At 47.6% G+C, this 22,373-nt stretch overlaps 1 protein-coding gene across 7 annotated transcripts in view; it reads left to right on the forward strand.

The window, feature by feature from the left end:
* ZNF217 (zinc finger protein 217) overlaps nt 1–22,068 on the forward strand; it is a 36,632-nt gene extending 14,564 nt beyond the window's left edge. For 6 of the 7 annotated variants that reach the window (XM_047067465.1, XM_047067467.1, XM_047067464.1 and 3 more), the window contains 5 exons: nt 10,685–12,453; nt 15,810–15,926; nt 16,537–17,961; nt 19,822–19,953; nt 21,866–22,068. In XM_047067465.1, coding sequence (XP_046923421.1) covers nt 11,061–12,453; nt 15,810–15,926; nt 16,537–17,961; nt 19,822–19,931 — 3,045 coding nt within the window. In that variant the 5' untranslated portion in view covers nt 10,685–11,060 and the 3' untranslated portion in view covers nt 19,932–19,953; nt 21,866–22,068. Of the gene's footprint in view, nt 1–30; nt 236–10,684; nt 12,454–15,809; nt 15,927–16,536; nt 17,962–19,821; nt 19,954–21,865 lie in introns of those variants that run through there. The other variant, XM_047067471.1, reaches the window with a different exon arrangement.
* The last annotated feature ends 305 nt before the right edge of the window (nt 22,069–22,373 follow it).

The raw sequence follows: 22,373 nt of genomic DNA on the forward strand, positions 1-22,373 counted from the left end.
CCGCGTCCAGTGGCCCCCCGTCTCTTTTGGGGGGCCGGTGCGGGCGCGGAAGCCGGGAGGTGTCCGCACAAAAGGCCGAGAGAAACTCCCCGTCGCCTCCCCTCCCTCCTGCCTTCCCCGCCCCCTCCCCTCCTCGCCTGCTCCCTCCTCATTCAAACCTCGGCTCGCTCGTGTGGTGTCAGTTCAGTCCCGGCCGCCGCCGAGCGAGGAAATGGCCGAGGAGCCGGAGCCGCAGGTAAAGGGGGTGCGCCCCCCGCCCGCGCCGGGCCCAGGGGCGCCGCGCGCCCCCTCCGGAGTCCCCCCGAGCCGCCCTCGAGTCTCCCGTGCTCGTTAGCTCGCCCCCCTCCCCGGATGACCCCCGCCCCGCCCGGCCCGGCCCCCGCTCGTGCTCTCTGTTCCGCTCCTCTAGGGCGCCCCCTCCCCACCCGGCTACGGAGCGATCCCGGCAGTGAGGAGGTGCGGGGCGAGCCCCCGGTGTGTACAGTGTTTTACCATCACACTCACTCTCGGGGACTGACGGGAGGGCTTGGGGGCGGGGGAGTCCCCCCTTCTCCGGCCCGGGCCGGGGGGCCGGCCGGAGAGAGCCGGGGGCTGCGTGCGTGCGTGGGTGGGTGGGGGGCTGTTCCGGAAAAGTTGGGTGGCTCCGCCGGGCGGCTCTCCGGGTTTGCCGGCTTGGCCGTGGGGGGCGGGCGGAGGTGAGGGGGCCGGCGCAGAGCCCCCCGCGATGGCCCCGAGGGGGGGCCGGGGCAACTTGGGAACAGCCAAAACAATGCGTCCTAACAGGCGTCCCCCGCAAACAATGGCCGGGACCGTCCACACGGGCCGGGCGGAGGGCGCGTCTACAGGGGCCGAGGGAGGGGCTTGGCGTCGCCGCAGACCCCGACGCACACCCCAACGAGTCCCCGGGCGCCCCCAAATCCGTCCCCGGGATGCCCGGTCTCCTGCCCATCCCTGAGTAGGCGGTGCACGGGCTGCGATTCCTGGATGTGTGTGATAAGGTGTTGTGTTTTTTTTTTTCCCTCTTTAATTTTAAAGATTTTTTGAAACTTTTTAAATAGCCCTTAAACGCTTAAAGAATATCTTTATAACTTAATTCTACTTGGAGTCCCAAAGCCAGCTGGAAGCAGAACTAGTAACTCTAAAGGGCAGGAAGGATTGAAATGTTCGCCTATAAGTGTTTCTTTCTTTCTTTCTTTTTTTTTAAAAGGGAAGTTTCTGCCAGGAGGCGCTGAGTGGCGAAACCGCGCAGTTTCAGATGTAGAGCCCTCTTCTCTCTAGCTTTGGCCCCAAAATGCGAGCTGCACGGGATGGGGAGGGGAGACGAGGGCGCTGCTGGGGGCCCCTGGAGGCCGGATTTGGGGCGGCCTGAGCGGTCCTGCCCGGATGGGGGCCAGACCTGCAGGCCGGTACCTGCGCCCCGGGGATCGGGACAGACGTCCAGGTCCCGGGTTGGAACCCGCATTTTGGGATTCAGGGAAGGGCCACCGAGGACGGGAAGTAGCATTCTTGGGCGGGTGGGATGGGGGTGGGGTGGGGTGGGCAGGCGGGGACTTTTCCTAAAGGTTTAGTTACAGGAACAGGAAAGAGCCACCAGTGGCCACTTCTGGGACCCCAGTGGCCTGCTTACACAGGGAGTAGCAGAAACTTTATTTTCTCTTTTTTTGTTTCCCCAAGAAAAGAATAGTCGCTTTGGAGTTTAAGGCTTTGCTGTGTTCCTCTTTGAAATTCCTTGAGCCTCAGTTTATCTTTCTGAATCAGCCTATAGGGCTTGAAGCGCTGGCTTGAACATTCCTAAACGTGTATTAAATGCAGGGCTGTTGCAGTGGTCCTTGGGCCAGTTTGGGGTCCTGTGGTATTTACTACATGCTACATACTAGCTGGTTTCCTCGCTTTCTAGATCATTTGGAACCATTAAGCTGTATGTTTTAAGAAGCCTAGGTCTGATTTAGTTCAGGTTGATTCAATTATGTCTTCATCGCTTTTGAGTTGGTTGAATGAGTTGACATGAGATTAAGCCCAACAAAAGAAAAGGCAGGGTAGCAACAGCTGCCGGCCAGGCCTGGCGACTAGGTAGGGGTCTTGGGAGGCCTTGCACCTTCTCTTTTGTATATGTTAAGAAGTACATTTAGAAATGTTCTGTTACTGTACGCCCCCCCTCCCCCGCCCCCCCATGGATGGATGCCCTGGTTGATATCAGCTAAGACTTGAAATACTAAATTTTATAACACTTTGAGTGAATAATCTAGCGTTTCTAAAAAGGCCTGTCGTGTCTGGAGGGGCAAGTGCGGAGTAATAACCTAATTGCTTTTTGTCTGAAAAATATAGCAGTCAAACCACTGGTTTGTGCTTGCTTAGTTAATGTGTCTAGGAACTTTTAAGGTGTGTCCTTTAATGGTAGATGACTTTTTCTGAGAAGTCCTGTTTATTTTAGATACTGTTTTGTTCAGTATCCCAAAGACTCGTATTAGTGTGTGTGCGTTTGATCCTGGTGTTCTAGTGAAAAACCCCTCCCACCGCCCCAAATTGCTTCCATTTTTAATCAGTTATAGAAGGTCTTAAATTCAAGAGGCAGTGTGACTTACTTAAAAATCCTCTTGTCAGTAGCCACAAGGCACACCATTTATTTGGCTTGTTTGTTCGAATAGGGTTAATAATCTGATTGCTTGGAATGTTAATTATTTAGCGTGAAGAAGAGGAAGCCTCCTCCTTGTCGGCTCCACATTGGTTTGCGTGCTGGGGGAGGAAGTGGGGGAGGATTATGACTTCTCCAGGCGAAGGACACACTTTTCCTTAGTGTCCAACTTGGTTCCAACCTTTTATCTTCACAGCACCTTCCAACGCTTGGCAGTGTGACCTTTGCTGTTTTTTAATAACTTGTTAAGATCGAAGTTTAGCAGTGGTCTGGGGTTCATATCCTTCCCTTTCACTTCCTAATCAAAAAAAGGAACTAATACACCACGTTGATAAAATTTGTAGAAAATATTTTCCCCCTTCACCCTGAAGAATCTATTTAGATAACAGCTTGATATCTCCCCCCCCCCCGCCCCCCCCAGGTAGTAGAGGGGAAGAGGACGGAGGAGTGCTAGGGTTTGCCTTTACTCTTTAAGGTGGAGGCTGATTTGCATTCTCTTTGTAAGCCTCCATTTTTTGGCAGTGGAACTTCTGGGAGGAGTAGCCGCCCGTCTCCCTTCCAGTGGACCTTTAAAGAGGAAATCAGAAAATAAGACTTCATCATCCAGTCGCTTACAAACTGATGAAATCATTAAGGAATATAATGGCCTGGCAACGACAGAGTCCCTCTCTCCTCATTTCAGATAATCACTTTACTCTCTTTTAACAACATTTATGATGAAATGGCATGTTTTTGCCACAGCAGGGTTGCCTTTTCCCAACCCTGGAGCACTCTTAATTCCGAGACGCTTGATTAGAGCCTCAGGGGTCCCCAAAGATGTGTTTTCCCACTTTATCAAATTACATTCTTTTCTCCCTGTTGTCACAAAAATGATATTGGTTGATAAGAACTTTTGAGTAGTTTTAATGACTCTTGACTGCCTACTATCTACTACTTGATTTAAAAAAAAAAAAGATACTTTGATCTGACTCTTTTAGGACTGTGCATGATCTGGACCCTTTTTTATGTTTCACGTGAAGCTGTGTTTCCATTTGCCCAAAGACCATTTCATTGTCTTTCAGTGTTCACATTGTCCCATCCCACACATGCCAGGATGGCCTGTGTGTTAGGTTTTTTGAGGTTGCTGGGGATGACTTATTTTAAATGGCTCATTGCTAATTTCCTATTTCAGTGTAACCCCCTGGCAGTTTGTTTAGTAAGTGAATTGGGAAGTTGAAGCCAAGGTCCCGAACAATGGCTATATATTTTCAAGGTTTAGAATTGTACAGTAGGAACGAGAAACCTGAGACCGTTGTATAAGCTGATGAGTATTCCACTAGAATAAAGTAAGTGCAAGGAGATTTTAATTTAAACGACTCCATCTGGAATACACCTGATAGTTTTCAAAGAGTTACTGAGGTGTTACAAGTAAAAACCTGGAAGGTGTTTACAGAATAGCTACTGAGCTGAAATGAAAGAAATCCTAATCATATTAAATGCTCCAAGTAGGGAAAGGTTTAGTTACAGCCTGTAAACTAAAGGAGGCTGGAAGAGCCTCGATTTGTACACCTCACCTCCAGATTTGGGGGGGGGGGAGGGGTGTTAACCAGATTAAAATGCACGTGGAAGAATGAATTACACAAAGACAGCAGGAAATTTCTGAAATTCGGGAGAGGGAAAGCTTGATCGTCCTAACCGAATGGCCTCCTTTTGGGGGCAGCAGAAAGTTCTTGAAGTGTTGGCTGTTAGGAAGGGAGGCGATCTGGACGATTCCTCTCCGACCGATAACACAGTTAGGCAAATTGGTAGTGGTGTGTGGGGCAGAGGATTTTGAATGGAGACCACGAGGGCAGCTGGAAGTCTGACTTTGAGGAAGTGCGACCACCGTCCTTCTCTAAAATCTGCCGTTCGGGACGAGGAAGCTCAACTCTTGTTTAGAGCTGGCTTCCAAATAAATGCTGGGGCTCCCCCCCCCCCCAGCAGCCAGCTGCCGCCACAGACCGCCCCTTTATGCTTAACATTGGAATGTTCATTAAACGACTTCACATTTGAACATTTGTTGACTGACTGTTCTTAACATCCCATTACTTCCTGCCCAGGCTAACTACATAACTGAGTTACTGGAAATCAGGGGCCAGTTTGGTAATTTTATGATCACATTGAGAAATAAAATTACTAAACCTGAAAAGACAGCCGGGGAAGTTAAATGAGAGAATTAGTTTGAATTCCTGGGCTTTTGTTCCGAAGCTTTACCTAAGTTGTTTTTGACCTCCGCATTCCTTCAATTCGGGCTGAAGAGCTTCTGTTACCCGGAGTCAGATGCCAGTTTTTTAATGGATTCGTTTGTGTTTTGTGTATCGTTGTTCATTAGTTGCCAGCGTGTCAGGAAACGTTTTGAATTTAAACTGTGGTTCTGTGGACCGGAGCTAGAGTCCACATCTGTTTTGTTCTCGAATCCCATTAGGAGAACTGCTTGTTTGTTTGTTTGTTTGTTTTTTCTCCTACCTCTGTCCATCGGGGTGACTTCAACACAGTTCATTTACACCAGAAGACGTGTGTTTTGGGTTTTTTAAAATCGGTGGCTAATTTTTTTTTTTCAGTCCAGCATACAAATCTAAGGAACAGTGATTATATACGTATTAATTGAAAGGAGAACTTTTCCCTGAGTTTTGAAAGCAAACAGGTGACTGAAAAGAGCCAGACCTACAACCTTAGTATTTACTCAACAGAGATAGGGAGGGGAATCTTTGAATGTTGGCTAAAGAAAGAGCGCCTGCCTTAAAAGGCCGTGCCCATGTTTATATTTAATCTGGTTCGTTAAATAGGGTATAATCAAGAGCACTCACCATTTGGCCTTGTGGAAAAAGTGGTGTAGGTGTGTGGGGTAGCGTTGTAGGGTTAGGGTTCTAGTTCCTTCTATACCTATATATGCAGTTATCTGTGTGTGCAGATACACAAGCGTTTCCTTTGTGGGGAGCGAGAGAATATAGGTAAAGATAGGTTGGCTTTTTTTTTATTGAAATCTCTCTTTGGTGCAGTTCTGTCTAACATCTTTCCAAAAGTAGTTAAGGTGTACTACTGGTGAAGTAGCAGGAATGGAATCTCACAGACCGCAAGGCTTCATCTGATGGCTGCATTAAAATTCTTGTTTTATTCATTTCCCTTATAGTTCTCTTTTTCCGATCAGGATGGGATTTGTCAAAGCCAGTTTACAGACCACAGGATCTGTTAATATTGATAATACCGAAACTAAAACTAGTTATGTGGCTTCAAGTTCACGTTGAGATCCTTTAACTGACCTTAATTGATTTGGAATGAATCAGGCAGAGTTTTTAATCCCGAGACTCAAATGTACGAATATGATTGTATATTTTTATAGTACTCTGGTCTCTAATTGTATTTAGAACTGAGCCCTTATTATAGTTTGAGGAAAATGAGATGGCCGTAGGATCTTCCCAGGCTTTGCCTTTGAACCGGCCAATGGCTTTTTTATTTTTAAGCCATTTGCTTTTGACTAGTTTTAGATTGTGGTGCTGAATATAACCTTTTGCATATTTTAATCTTTTCACTGAACTTTTAAACATCTTTTCACAGCTATATTAGGAAAGTTGGGTTGACCATTCAGCTCATGGGTGTGACCTTGGTGATTTCCTTGAAATCGTGTTGAAGGATTTAAAGTTACAGGTTTGGATTGTCGCTGTGGCGTAACTATGTACAGTTCTCCTCACTTGTCGGATTAAGGAAAAAACTCCTATGTGTAACGTACAGAAGGAACATTTATAGAAAAACTGTTAAGTTTCCTGACCAGATCTTGGAGATAATTTCGCCCTTTACAGGATACAAATGAAACAGGCCAGAGACTAGCAGTTCGTTTGGGTGAAATACTTTAATGATCATATATTTGGACACTTCAGTGACTCGGAGGGAAAAAGTAGAATTGCAGGAATACTGCATATTACTTAGTTATAAACAGAATTGTGTGTCTTTGACAGTTTTTGAGGACTTTGAATTCCTCTTGCTCCATCATAGGGTCATAAATATTCCATATCAAAAAATGTAAGATAACCTGTTTAGCTAAAGTGGAGGCATGCTGTCTGTAAAGGTTAACAGTGTGAGTACGTTTGTACATGAAGGACTATTCCCAAGTCACAGCAATTGTCAGCAAGGTGGCATTTCCTTCTAATTTGCTGTGCTTAAGCACAAATTATTGTATTTTTTTCATTAAGCATTGTATAATGTGTAATATTTGCTAATTTCAAAATCTGTAGATAGTGGCAGAATCTCCGGAGCTTTACTCACCAAGGAGCATCTGCTTTAAAACAAAACAAACAAACAAAAAACAGAAATGGCCTAAAGAGCATTAGACTTCTATATTAGGCACTTCTAAGCAGTATGGTTCCTACTGTTTTTCAAAGATTATGTTGTTGTAAATTTTTTTTAAAGTATCTAATCACAGTATAAAGTAATCACCAGGACTCTTGCGGAATACGAGGTTATGCCGGATAACCTCTTGCCTCGGGTGCCTTGGGGGTGTATAGCTGAAGGTTAAGTGTATCGTCTCCCTGAGTAAAGGTTTAAGAACTTTTTTTAAACACTGACAAACAATTTTGCAAACTGCCTTTCAGGAAGCCTAGTATGTTCTGAACGCTCAACTTCTCTGCAAACTAAAAGCATTTAGATTCTAGGGGTCGGATTAAGATCCTCCCCCTCCTTCCTCCTCCAGTTCTTTGTGAAGACAGACAACTTCCTGGGCCGGCAGTGCCTTGGTGTGCCTGCCGTGGCTTCTGTGTTGCTCCACCTGGAGAACGAGGCTCTAGGAAGGCTGTGTGTGGGTGTGCACTTCACTCGACTGGAATGGTTGTTATTAACAGTAATTAGATTAGAATGTGTATTTTTTGGTAAGTTTTGTTATTATTCAAGTATTATTGCAGTCACTGTTAAAGATTGGGGGTTTTGTTTAGCAGATTGGTTTTAAGTGATACAGGTAATTGGTTTATAGTTTAAGGAAGTGTTTAGTCTGCAAACGGTTTCTTAAGTCAAGAGTCCGAGGCATTTGTTGTCAGATTTTCCTAGCTTGTCCTGCACGTCTGTTTTGGTGGGTCAGTAAGGAGCGTAGTTTTAAATCTAAATGATAAGGTTTTGCCTATGCTGGTCAACTTCAGGGTAGGATTAATTAGGATTCTTGTTTTTTTATTATTACACCCTTGAAACTGCAGAGAATGGTAAATTAGATGGCAGCCATGGAGAGCCGTGTAGAAAGAAGTTCTCATGAACATTCGGGTTAATTTTAATATCAGATCAGTTCAGACTGGTGACTGTGGCCAGAGATGTGCATTACTGATTGTATACCTGTACTGATGATGTTAGTGTTTGTTAATTTATTCACCAGGGGTTTATCGAGGGCCCGACCCCATGCCAGGGACCCCTTCTAGGCATGGGGACATCATGGTGAACAAGGTCGACAGGGTCTCTGCTCCTGGGATCTTCAAACAGGTGGCCCAGGGTTTGCAGATGTTGGCTGAGTAGTAAGGATTGCCATGACTCACCGGGAGTCTAGTGCTCAGGACAGTTGGGCACAGTCGATGGCCATCACAATCTGTGCCAGAAGCTTCCCTTGAGGAGGAAGTGCTTCAGGTTTTGCCTGGGAGGTTCTCCTTCCCCATCTGACCCTCGTAGGAGACTGCTGGAGCTGGGGGGCCTAGGACGTCCTTCCCCTCATCTCCAGGCCTCTGTTCTGCTCCTACTTTTTTTTTTTTTTTTTTGCACTGTGTCTCCTTTACTAATCCTCTAGGTCTTGTGTTAGAAGCTGATGATGACTTCTTTAACCCAGATATTTGAACATTTCAGAGATAAAAATTGAAACTAAACTGAGGCATTTCCTTCTGGTCACGTCATTACCCTGGATTGGAAATAATAGGGATGTTATGTACCCACACCATGTTTCTAATTCAGAGGTTGAGTTTAGGAGTGGTGTCTTTTGGGGAAAGATTATTTGTAGGAAACTGGAGTTCCCCCAAACTTAAAATACCAGAGAGTAGTAAAATTTCTGACATACGTACACACACACACACACACACACACACACACAGGTCCAACATAGAGGACTAACTTTGATTTTGGCAAATTAGGACATTAAAAAAGGTACTGATTGCTATTGCCACTCTTTCATTTTAAAAAAGCTAGTTTGCAACCCCCAAATAGAAAGGACCTCAAATAGAGGACAGCCTCTATTCAAATTGAAATTAATCTGTGTCATTTTGTGTAGGACTCACTGAGTTGTTTCTCTGTTTTTCATCTAGATGTTGCCAGTGAAGACAGTGTTGTCAGTTTGATAACTGCTTGTCTAGAGTAGGTACTGTTATTTCTTCAGTTAAAATATTACCTGGTACACCGGCATTCAGTAAATACAGACTACATAGAACCCTAAATTATCAGTTACGTTTTTCAAATATCACTTAATATCTTGATTGGGAAAGCATCAAATATTCTTTGGTGTCTGTCTGTCCATACATGTAGCTCTGCCCCTGGAACCCTAGACATTGGGAACTCTTAAGGGTGATCCTGTAATTTAACTGCCTGCAGTAGGTAGATGAAGGTGAGGTAGGTCGGTGGTGGTGACAACTTTAAGGTTGTGACTTAGCCAGAACTAGAACTCGGGCCTTTGGAGTGTTCTGTTAAAGCCCACCAAGCTGGTAGCCAGCCCAAGACATTTATCCTCCATTGTGATCACAACAAAGGACTCAGAAATTAAGATAAAACACTTCAGTACCTTCTTTCTTTTCCCTAATCTTTGATCTGCAGCCTTATTTAGAAAAGCTTAATGTTAAAGATCTAGTGTATTCAAAACTAAAGATAGCAAAGAGCATGAGAATTTTCTTCTATTATGAGTGTAAAGAAGGGGAAGAAATGTTTCCTTGTCTTCTCTGAGCCTAGAGGCCCTTGCTCTTTGAGGAAGTGGAGAGAAGGAAAGTCAAGTCAAGGTGGTGGGAGTAGTTTGCAAGTCTTTTTGTTCTGTTGGGTGGAATTAACAGACTTCAGGTTAAGTAGCTGAGTCTATTTAGAAACAATTCTGTGCTTGCCAGAAAGGTGGAGGGGAGGGTGTTGGGTTTGGAGGTTAATTCTTCTCCAAGAATGAAAATTGGCTTCTAAATCTGAGCCTACAGAGCCACATAAAGTAATCATCCATTTTTCACCTGGCCAGTGCATAATGGGAAGGGTGGGTTAAAAGTGGGAGGACCCGTTTTCTGATGAAAGACTGAGCCATGTTGACCCTGCCGTGTGGAGGATTTTCAAGTGTACCCTCACCGAGTAGCCTGGTGTGTGTGTTTCCTTATTTGTTGTGTGCACAAGGGAGCCCTACCCTGACTTTTGTTGAAGGCAGTTTCTGCCTTCTGAAAAAGCAGCTGGGATTTGGGCGGTGGGTTGAGGGCTAGAATATCCTGTGAACCAAAATGATTCAGGTTCCCCTTGGCCACGATGAGCCTCATTCTGAGGTGTTCTGTAGTTTTTGAATGTGGATTTTAGGAAAGGTTCCTGTTCTCGTGTGTGTTGTTGGCCTGTGCGTGTGTGATCTTCGAGGGTGCTGTTCGGCATTTGTGTCTCTTGACTGTATAGAAGACAGTTTGAAGTTCGGGCTTTAAACGTTTTATTTAGAGAGGGCCTTACTTGGCATTCTTCACAGTTGGTATCGTCTCTAGATTTGCAGGGGCTCTTTGTAAGGACACACATTGCATTGCAGTGGCATTTAAACTGCATTCAGCTGAATTTAACCGTTTCTGTCTTGAATCTTAAAGTTTAGACTTCAATCATTAGAGCACCACGTTTTCAGTTTCTTCCCTGGATGAAAATCCAGCGATTTGGTAAGTGTCCTGATTGGGTAAAATGCTAACGATTTAATTAACGGGCATGTTTACCAGGATGCGCGATGTTAGTCGAAAGTGGAGCGGACGAACGAGGCACCTCTTCTGCCACGAGTGGACCAGCTGTGCGTCGTCCACACCGGGCTTCTCTTCCCTCTGGCCACAGCCAACTAACCATTTCTGTGGTTTTTGGTTTTTGTTTTTCCCCCTCTAGGTTTTGGAAATCCCTGGTCTCCAGGTTGCTGGGATTGACTTCTTGCTCAATTGAATCACTCACTCAATGGAGACAAAGAGAATGAACGCTCCGTGCTGACTCATATTTGAATCAAAGCGCTGGGGAGTCTGTCTGCCTTGTTTGTGCAAAGAACCAGTGGTTGGCTCTGCCACCGAGCTTCCTAAGACTTCTGAAGATAAGAAGCTACAGGAATATATACTTTGCTTTTGAACTTTTGTAACAAATACTTGTTCTCGTTTTAAGTCCAGGGCTGCTGGGGGCGTGAGTGACAAGTCTTACAAGTGGCCTTATTCCAGTTCCAGAAATCCCTCCACCGGATTCTTATTTTGTATACAATCCTAAAGTGCCAGGAAACATGCCAACTCAGTCCCTGCTGGTGTATATGGATGGACCAGAAGTTATTGGCAATTCTCTTGGTACCCAGATGGAGATAGATGATGCCGTGCCCATAAAAGGGACCACCACCGTTCCTTTCCGAGCTACGCAAGAGAAAAATATAATCCAGATCGAAGGATATATGCCCTTGGACTGCATGTTCTGCAATCAGACCTTCACGCATTCAGAAGACCTTAATAAACACGTCCTGATGCAACATCGGCCTATCCTTTGCGAGCCGGCCGTTTTGCGTGTGGAAGCGGAGTACCTGAGTCCTCTGGACAAGACTCAGGTGAGAACGGAGCCTCCGAAGGACAAGAACTGCAAAGAAAACGAAGAGTTCAGCTGTGAAGTGTGCGGGCAGACGTTCAGAGTCGCTTTCGACGTCGAGATCCACATGAAGAAGCATAAGGACTCCTTCACTTACGGCTGTCATGTGTGCGGACGGAGGTTCAAGGAGCCCTGGTTCCTTAAGAACCACATGCGGACACACACCGGCAAAGCGGGGGCCAAGAGCAAACTGCAGCCGGGCGCCGAGAGCCCCGCCACCATCAACGAGGTGGTTCAGGAGCACGTGGCCGAGAGCATCTCCTCTCCTTACAAAATCTGCATGGTTTGTGGCTTCCTGTTTCCAAATAAGGAAAGTCTGATCGATCACAGGAAGATGCACACCAAAGACACTGCTTCCGGCAGCGGAGGCACACAGACAGACTCTCCGCAGGGGGGGATGCCAGCTCCGGGGGAAGAGTTCCTGCAGTTCTTGAACTTGAGGCCCAAATCGCACCCCGAGACCGGGAAGAAGCCCACCAAATGGATACCTCAGCTCGATCCGTTCACCACCTATCAGGCCTGGCAGCTGGCCACCAAAGGAAAAGTCGCCGTCTGCCGAGAAGTGAAGGAGCAGCCAGGGCAGGAGGGCAGCACCGACAACGATGATTCGTGTTCCGAAAAAGAAGAGCTCGGGGAGATTTGGAACGCCGGAAAAAGCCATTCCGAAGGTTCTGGAAAGCCCAAGCCCAGCAAAAGCGGCTGCGCGGGCCTCTCCCAGGACAAGGAGAAGCCCAGACCCTCCGGCGGTGAAGTGCCTTCCGTGGAAGCCGACCCAAAGCTGTCCGGGAACAAAGAGAAGCCGACGCACTGCTCTGAGTGTGGCAAAGCCTTCCGGACCTACCACCAGCTGGTCTTGCACTCGAGGGTCCACAAGAAGGATCGGAGGGCCGACGCCGAATCGCCAACCATGTCTGTGGACGGAAGGCAGCCTAGGACGTGTTCTCCGGACCTAACCACCGCCCTGGACGAGAATGGAGCCGTCGATCGAGAAGGCGGTTCTGAAGATGGGTCTGAGGACGGACTTCCGGAAGGGCTCCATTTGGGTAAGTGAGGCGCTCCGTTGCGTGCTGTCCTTCCTCCGCCTCCAGTCCCGGACAGCGCTGGCAGGTCAGGGTCGGAGAGCCGGGGTTTGGGTCCAGGCTCTTCTGGTACCCTCCTCGTTGTAAGTTCACCTAACCTCTCAGGGCTTTGATTTTTCTCAAGCTTTCTTCCTGTTCTGAAAACTGTGTGATTTTTTTTTTTTTTTTTTTTTTAATATCTGGCTGACAAGCGACGCACATTATCTTAACTGGGGCAGTTTTGCCCCCAGCGGAACCTGGTAGTGTCTAGAGGTCTTTTTGGGTGTCACAACTGTGTTCGTGTTGTGCTGCTGGCGTCCGGTGGGTAGAGGCCAGGGATGCCGCCGAGTGTCCTCCCGTGCCCAGCACGCCCCCCCCCCCCCCCCCCAGCAAGTCATTGTGTGGTCCCAGTGTCCCGTGAGGTCAGGGTTGAGAGACCCTGGGCTTTGCTCCGTTCTTCCGGCCAACCTGATCTCATCTACAAAAGCAAGGTATCCTTCGATACAACAGACTTCCCCTTCCTTCAGTACCCAGCGTCATGCATTTATTCCAGATGGTTTTCTAGGGTCACGAAAGGCACTGGGAATGATATCAGCCAGAGCAAGGGTACTGAGAGAGTTTGGGGCTACCTGGTACCCTCTCCTCTCCTGTCTGGGGGGACTAGTGTTCGTTAACGGTTAGCTCAGGAACTAAGCCCATTTGTGCTCAAAACAGAGGGAACGCGAACGCACCAAAGATGTTTTAAAGGAATCTCGCTGCTCAGGTTTTCAATGTCCTAATGGCTTTTATAGGAGACAGAAGCTGTCACTGACACATTGTGTCTTGAGGCCCAGTGGACATTAGATCTAAGGCAGAGAGATCCCACCCGTGTGCTTCAGGCCTTGCCCATCTGCACTTAAACCAGAGACTTGGCATATCCACTTAGTAAGATTTGGTTTGAATAAAGGACTCTCCTGCTGGAAGACAGTTAAAAGAACCCCTGCGTCTTCAGCAGCCGAGTGATGGGAACGTGAATTAGTCTTAGAGAAACATGATCATTCACAAAAGTGGTCTTTGGTTTCAGCCGCTGCCGCCTTTCGCTGTAACTTGATGGCTGGCTAGTCAGAACTCGAGTGTGAGACCCAAGATGAGTTTGACCAGATGATCCTCCCCAAACCAGTGCCCTGGTTCTTTTTCTGATCACGTGATGGATGTGAGAACAAGCTGTTAGTTCCTCTGGAGTATTTAGAATGGTTGGACTTGGATGGGACACAAGGAAACCTAGCACTTAGCATACTACAGCCTTCGGGAATCTCGAAAGCACATTATGGTGTCTTAATGACATCATAAAGAAGGCCTTGAACACAGACCTCTATCTTTATAGTGGTCCCTGTTAGCGTGGGTCCCATTCTCAGGGGCATGTAGTAGTAAATGGGGAGATAATTAGGTCCGCCAGCTGCCCTGAAAGAAATGAAATGGCCAGTCACATTCTGCCAGCGGGTGGTGTGGGTGGTGTGGGCCGGAGAACCGGGTGGAAATCTTGGTGGTTGGGCAGATAGAATGCCCCATGATAATCACTGGGAGCGCCGCGACTTGCCTGGAGGCGGGTTCTCCCACTGCATTGTTTTGTGGCGGATTACAGGTTGCTTAACATTTCTTTTGCCCTGATTTCTGTTTGCAAAATTTGGTTCGTCAACCCTTGTCTTCCACCTCCCAAGGATCATTTCAACAGCCTATTGGTAAAAAAAGTTTGCAGTTCTTTAAAACTCAGAGGTGATGCCCAAGGAGCAGGAACCAGGTATATGTGGGCATTTCGTGTCCTTTGTTAAAAGAGAGGCATTTCATAACTTTTTGGGTATGATGCAACATAACAAATTCTGATGCATACTTGGGAGTAGGAAATTGCAGTAAAGTTCAGACTTGGCTAGGTGGGTGTGATTGGAAGACAAAGCTAGGCATTCTGTGTCGAGAGAATTGATTCTCCTTAATTTGTATCATGACGGGGGTGGTTTCCATTTGGCTTACTGTTTTTTTACCATCAACCTGGCTTTCTTTTAGATTTACTTTAAAGAAGATCAAAAGACAAAGTAAACATTTTGTTTTTATATTTGTTCTACTTGAAAATAGGTTTAACAGTGGTTATTCGTGTAATTCTTTAAGTCTTCATGACATCTTTTTCCATCAGTGCTTGTTCCTGCTGTTTGAGAATGTTTAGAGCTGGATACATTTTCCTCGGGGAGTTGAGGGGGAATCATGCAATCTGGTCTCTGTCGTACTGGAGGCTGCCCAAGGTTTGCTTATAAACTGCTTTGTAAATCTGTAAACCAAATATATACAGTCCAAAATGCAGAGTGAGGAAGGAGCAGGGAACGGAGGCCTTTCAAAGGTTGGAGTTTGGTTTTCAAGGCAAAATGGCCAGTTTAGTGATGCTCAATTTTAAGAGATGACTTCACTTCTCTTGTCCTCATTGTGCAGTGTGTGTAGTAAGAGGAGGTTGATCTAGAACTCTGACACTCAGTTTTGTGGGAGTGGGTATCTTAACTGGAGCAAGTCGGTCTTTTGGAGGGCTGGAGTTTAAATACAATAACCCTTTAAATGAGCGTCCCCGGCAGACCTTTACTCTCTTGTAGCAGAGATATATTCTCCTGGTCAGTGCAGAGTTTGAAGTTTCAAGTTTAACCCATTGTCACTTGGGGACAGATTCTGATTGGTCTCAGGTATATCTTGTCCACATGAGTGCTGGCGAATGATACGGTTTGCTTTCCAAAACATGCTAAATTTTGACAAACAAGGTGTTTGACCCAATGCCAAACCTTTTATTTTCTGTGAAGATTAGGTTGTGCTTGCTACCCTCTAGTGGTAGCTGGCCTGATCTTAGGATCGCCTTCTGTCTGGTTGGGAAAACTGGCAATTCATATTGGCTCAGTTTTCTAAATCAGTTACTCTGAAGAAGCTGGTTATTGCAGCCAGCGAGTGTAGGTCCAGCAGGCATGTCGCAGACGTGTTGGGAGAACAGAAAGTTGCCCATGCATGTCAGTCTGTTAAGTGATCTTTCCTGTGATTGAGGCAAATGAGGAACGGACTCTTTTAACGATCCACTAAGTTGGCTGTACTCAGGAAACAAAAAATAAAACAAAACAAAACAAAAAAGGCACGCATGTTAAAAAGCTTGCAAGACTTCAGATGACCTCCAAACAGTGTTTGGTATGTTCCTACCCTTTCTGGTTTACCCCAGCACTAACATATAAAAGCTATTTTATGCTTTTCCAAAAATGCTTCCATCAAAAATACTTAAAGCCCACTTGTCTTACTCATGTACTCGAGCTGTCTTCTTACATAAATATTTTTGTTTCTGCTTCAAGATAAAAATGATGATGGAGGAAAAATAAAGCATCTTACGTCCTCAAGAGAATGTAGTTACTGTGGGAAGTTTTTCCGTTCAAATTATTACCTCAATATTCATCTCAGAACGCACACAGGTAAGGAGCTTCCTAGATCTTTAATTCTTACTGGCTTAAACAATTATGATGCGGTTCTTTGTGTTTCTTTTTTTAATATTGTTGTTCAACTATTCTGTTAGATCCTTGGAGAATAGTTTGAGTCAATGTGTAGTGTGCTAATGGCAGTCTGTTAGTGTCATTTTGTAACTCGAGCTGTTCCTGATTTTGAACTTAGTTTATTTACTTTCTGACTATTGTAGCCTCTCATCTTATTACAACTTGCTCTTTATCTTTAGTATGTTTTAATGCCACAGCTTTTTTTGGTATTGGTTTTTATGATTTGGGATGAAACGAGAATATGTTTAGAATTGCCTTGAGATTGTAGAAGCAGCTGTACCATAATGGTTTACGAGGCTTAAGATTAAGTAAGTTTAAGGTGCACTATTTAAGACGCTATTCACATTTTCAAATACTCAGTGGAGTGAGGGTGATGAAGCAAGCAGCTGGGGAAAAACCCCAGATATGAAGGTCAGCAGGGAGAAAGGAAAAGGAAAGACCCTACATTCTCTCTTAGATGATTCTAGTTTCCAAAGATCTGGTTTGACGCTTTCCATAAACTCGTGTAATACAGTGACATTTGTTGTTTTAGGTGAAAAACCATACAAATGTGAATTCTGTGACTATGCTGCAGCCCAGAAGACCTCTCTGCGGTATCACCTGGAGAGACATCACAAGGACAAACAGATTGATGTTGCCGCGGAAGTCAAGAACGACGGGAAAAACCAGGAGCCCGAAGATGCACTACTTACCCCCGACAGTGCGCAAACCAAAAATTTGAAAAGATTTTTTGATGGTGCCAAAGATGTTAAAGGCAGCCCACCTGCAAAGCAACTTAAGGGGATGGCCTCTGCCTTTCCGAATGTTCTGGGCAGCACTGTCCTCTCACCAGTTCACAAAGATACTCAGGATTTCAATAAAAATGCAACCGATGACAGTACTGATAGAGTCTGCAAAACTCCTGCCCCCGCCTATTTGGATGCGTTACCCAAGAGAGCGGCGGGTGACCCTCAGGCGCAGGAACCCACGTGTAGAACAGAGGTGGGGGTCCCCGGAGGTGCGGCCCATGCGGCCGAGGTCGGTCACCGGGAGAAGCACGCGGGGACGGCGACGGCAGCCGAGGGCAAGCACAAGGCCGGCGCGGACTGCCAGGAGAAGCCTCTGAACCTGTCCCTCGGGGCGCTTCACGGCTGCCCGGCCATTTCTCTGAGCAAAAGTTTAATCCCAGGGATCACCTGCCCATTTTGTACCTTCAAGACCTTTTATCCCGAGGTTTTGATGATGCACCAGCGACTGGAGCATAAGTACAACCCCGACATCCACAAAAACTGCAGGAGCAAGTCTCTGCTGCGAAGCCGGCGCACCGGCTGCCCGCCCGCGCTGCTGGGGAAGGACGTGGCCCCGCTGGCGCACTTCCCCAAGCCCAAGGCCAGGCCCGCGCCCGCGCCGCCCGCCAAGGCCGCGCCGGCCGACCGGGACCGCGACCGGGGGAAGCCGGGCCCCACCGCGCCCGCCAGGCCCCCTCCGCCCCCGGGGCTCGACCCCAGCACTTTAGCGCCCAGCAACCTGAAGGCGCCGCGGCCGCCGCACCAGCCGCAGCCGCAGCCCGGCGGGACGCAGGGGGTCGCCCGGCCGCCGGCAGACGTCGCCAACCCAGAGAGGGGCCGGAGGCCCGAGGCCAAGGCCAGGGCGCCCGCCGGCCCCGCCCCGCCCGGTCCTGCCGCCGCCGCCGCCGCCGCCAACGGCTGTGCGGAGCGTCCCTGGGCGCCGCGGGGCCGCGACCCCCCGAGCGGCCGCCCCGCCGAGCCCGGAGAGCCGCTGCCCAAGCGGCCGCGGCCCGACGCCGAGCCGCCCGCGCCCACCTTCCGCCGGGCCTTCGAGCTGCCCAAGTACCACGTGGTGCGCGGCCTGCAGTCGCTGCTGCCCGCCGAGTGCGTGTGCCCGCCGCCCGCCGCGCTGCCGCCCAAGCCGCGGGCCGCGCCCGCGCCGCTCTTCGCCTGCGGGCCCGCCGCCGAAGGTGAGGCTGGGGGAGGGGTGCGTGGATGCTCTGGGTCACCCCCGGGAAGGTGAGGCTGCGGCTGCGGTTGGGGGGCTGCGGACAGGCCCTGGGCCCGCCGCCGAAGGGGAGGCTGGGGGGGGGGGGCGGGGGAAGAGGCCCTGCCCTCCCCCTCCCCCCCAAGGGGAGGCCAGGGGAGGGGTGGATAATAGGCCCTGGGCTCGCTGGGGAAGGTGGAGGGGGGTACCGACCCTAGGCCGCGGGAGTGGAGGAGGGGGTGGGCCCTGGGCCTGGGGGCTGCTGAGGGTCAGGGGTGGGGGGATGGACAGACCGGGGGCCCACGCCCTCCAGGCTGAAGGCCACACTCCCCGCCCGCAGCCAGCTCACAATGCTAGCGAGGTCCGGGGCGCCCTGGGCAGTGCTGGCTCCCCACCCTTCATGCTGAAGCCCTTTGGAGCCCAGCCCAGTCTGTCCCTTCGCGGGTGTGAGTGGTGTGTGGGTGGGCAGTGTCCCCACTAGCCGGTGACAGATGCGCTGTGAGCCCCCTAGGAGCATGCGTCTTCCACCAGGAGCAGAAAGTATGAGAACCTCAGTGGACATTCTTTTGATGCTAGGACTCTAATATTTGTTAAATATTCAGCGCATTTTAAAAGCCTCACCCGTTTCCCATATGGACAATTTTTTTCTTAAATGATGAAGTGTTTTATTTAGATTTGGTCTTTCTTCATCTTTTGGAAACTCTGAATGCCACAAGGTTAGCAAGTCATATACATCTTGTAATCCCTTCACATACTAGGCACACAATATACAGGGTCATGCGTCAATGTAATATTATCAACACAGCATAAACATTTAAGCAGTAGATAACGTTTCACATAAAAGAGGCTCTATGCATCATATGGCCTGACCCCACAGAAAGCAAACGTTAGAATGCTATTTCAGCGGTTACAGTGTTGGTAGAATCAGTAGAGTTAATTTGTTTCATACCCATCATATATTTCCATAAGACATCCGTAAGGAAGAAGGAAGGGACAAAACCCGTTTTTCCCCTGTGGGTAAATTGTTAAAAGTCGAAGATGACTTTGGAGTTCTCCCCATGGAAGTGTTTTCAAAACCCCTGCTTCCTTCCGGCCTCTTTCCCTTAGAGGCCTGGGGCGCTTTACCTGTGCAGGTGAAGAGGTCGATCAGTGTGTACCGGGGAGCTGTCCCCACGAGGCCGACTTAATTAAACCACTTCCTTTGTCCGATATAAGCCCCGCTGGTCTGTGCAGCCCCGAAGAGAAATCCATTTTCAAACCTCTCAGTTTGTATTAATTTCAAATTAAGGGTTCTGTGTGGCGACAATACTCTTATCAAGGATAGCTTGATGCCAATTGATATGGTAGGGATAGCAAATTGTAAAACAATTGCTTTTACACACTCCAGTGAATTTTCTAAATCCTGTGATGAAATACTAATTTTTACAGCCTTTTGATTAGAAGTGTCTATTTTTCTCCCTATCGGTTGTTAAAACGGACGTGAGTCAAAACTTTGCCTTTACTTGAAGAGTAGGGCTCTGTGTTGCAAGTGAAAGCCTCTTTTCAAACATCAGTATTTTTTCTCCTCTTCCCCACAGTTATGGTTCATGATGCATGTAGGTTTAAGATGACGTCTACCACCATTGTTTTGGGCTTTATTCCCCCCCCACTCTGGTGCCGAAACCCGAGATTGTAGCTTACTTACAGTTACTAATGTCATTCCTACTAATGACCACATGGCACTCAGATAATTTTAGCTTCAGTGATTTAAAATTTTGTGCTAGCAAATGTCCTCGAGGCACTTAAAACCATTTCAGTTGTAATGTGCTTTTGTGCGTTTTTTTTTTTTTTTTTCTACAATCAGGAAAAAGGCCTGTGTCATATCAACACTTATCTAGCAGCATGCTACAGAAGAGAAACTATGAGAATTTTATTGGGAATGCACATTATCGACCAAATGATAAAAAAACTTGATTTCCTGTTTCGGGTAAGAAAGGTAAGCATATATGATCTCTTGATTTTAGTTAATTGAAAATAAACCATCTAGTTCATTCAGTAGAATATAAAGTAAAATTATTTTTGATTTTTAAAGTGTTCTTAAGACCTCCAGTGCTCAGGGTCTCCGGATATCCATGATGATGGTAACTAATAACAATAGTACCGACTGGAATTTAGTAAGCATTTATTTCGTGCTCAGCCTGGAAGTGTTTTTATAATCATGACCTCATTTAATCCTTCCCACATGCGGGGGGGGGGGGGGGTCATTAGGCCAGGGATTAGCAAACCTCCACCTGCTTTTATCTGCAAAGTTTTACTGGCACACAGTTGTGTCCATGCCTTTCCATATAGCTGATGGCTTCTGAGCCACATCAGCAGAGTGGTAGTTGTGACAGAGAGCGCATGGCCTGCAAAGCTGAGAATATTTACATTTACATTCTGGCTCTTTACAGAAAATGGTTGCTGGGTTGGGAGTTCCCGTGCACCCTTTACGGATGAGGGTACCGAGACTTGGGTCGCATCCCACTCTTAGTTCTGTCCTAGCATGACCCAAAGCCTGGGCCCCAACCCTCATGCTTAAGAGCTTGTTCAAAACCTCGGTGCATCCTTATCTGTTCAGGGAGGGGAGCGGGACAGGAGCGCGGAGGTGCGTTTTGACAATGTGGTTCACATGGCGAATGTATCTAACTGTAGATATGCAGAAGACTCCAGCGGGACCCTCAGAGTTGTGTTAATTCCGTTGAGTTAATTCCGAGTTTGGCCACAGGGCCTGATGTCCGCACAAGTTACTCTAGACCTCATTTACCAATAAATTGAATGACAAGAGCTGGGTTTATGGACAGATTTGAGTTCTCTCCCAGAAACACTTTTCTTGTCTAACGCCCACCATGTCCTCCCGGTCCCGTGGCAGGATGTCTCCCTCTTGTTTGCATGTGGGGCCCATCGGGCTGATGCAGGTCTATGCTCCTTTCTCCCCTCACTTAGTGAAAGTAGAAGGAGAAGGAAGTGTTGTCGCAGGAGCGGGATTCAGCCCCCTCTCCATGAAAACAAAACAAATCGTTGATGGATTATAAGGCACAGCTAATTTGTAACAGGTTACTTGCACTGTAGGGGCACAGTCTGTCAGTCACAGAGGATGCCACTGTCCTGTTGGTCCCGCCCCGGCCTCTTTCTGTAACCTCTGAGCATCTCTGCTTGCATTTCCTCTGCCTGGAACGTCCTTCTGCATTCTGGGTGCCAGATGACCTCTCTCTGATACGCGGGACCAGTTAACATCATTTCCTCAGGACGTCTGCCGGGAACCAGGGACTTCCCTGGCCGCTGCCCCTTGCTTGTGCAGTTCACCCCCACGTCTGCCCCTCTTACCTGTGTGCCCCAGTTCACTGCTAGCTCCGCTTGAGAGGAGAATGCTTTGTTCACTGCCTCACCCGCTGCTGGGACCATCACTGATCAAACCCGTTAGATGTTGGCTGAACAGATAATGTTATCACCTTTCGGTTTCTTGTGGTGGCCTTTGCCAGGCTTCGTGTAACTGATGCAAATGCTGATTCTTGGTGAAATCGTCTTCGTTAAATCACTGTTCAGAATGTAGTAGTATCCTCTGGGGTGGCGCAGCGTTGTGTAGAGTCCTGGTACTTTCATTGCAACGATTTTTTTTTAAGGTTTAATTTGTTAACCTCCACCCCCATCGTGGGGCTCGAACTCACAACTGGGAGATCGAGTCACATGCTCCACCCACTGAGCCAGCCAGGCGCCCCTTCGTTGCAACATTTGAGCTTAAGGGGAACTCCGTGCATTTCTAGATCCCTTTGGTTCTGTTTATTACACTTCTTTATTAAAAGGAAAAAGATTTTCCCGAGCTGTTTTCAGTTTTATCTTGATCCGCTCTCTTGAACCTTTTCCCCCCGTAGGACCCGATGGATGTGTGTTCTGTCCATGAAATTGAGTGAGTCCATCCTTTGAGAAGGCAGATGGCGGAAGCTCGTGAAATAAGCTGTGACCGTGCCGTGCATGTAACATACCAGGAACACTACGGTTTTGTAAAGTTGTTCTGTTAACTTTTGTACCAAATAGCAATAAAAACCATAGTTGGAACAGTTGGGTTGTACGCAAATGGAGACTGCAAATCTCTATTTTGTCCCCGAATAATATTTTTTTTAGAGTTGACCAAATAAGGAGTCTTTTGCATACTTGAGCGCTGCTGAACACAAACCATCCGGGTGGGGGGGCGGGGGGGGGGAGAGTCTATAACGAACGCTTGCACCTCAGGTAACTCTGTACATACGTAAGTTCGAAACCTGCTTGTTCAGATACTGTGCGTCCCCTTTCTCTCTCCTGTAGCTCATCCCCATGAGCAGCTCCTGCTGTTTGTGTTCTTTCATGGAAAATGTATGTTTAAAAAAAAAAAAAAATTCCCGA

The sequence above is a fragment of the Lynx rufus genome, unplaced genomic scaffold (assembly GCF_022079265.1).
Source record: "Lynx rufus isolate CCGP_SWC_20201006 ecotype Redwood Valley unplaced genomic scaffold, mLynRuf1.p SCAF_8, whole genome shotgun sequence".
Taxonomy (NCBI): Eukaryota; Metazoa; Chordata; class Mammalia; order Carnivora; family Felidae; genus Lynx; species Lynx rufus.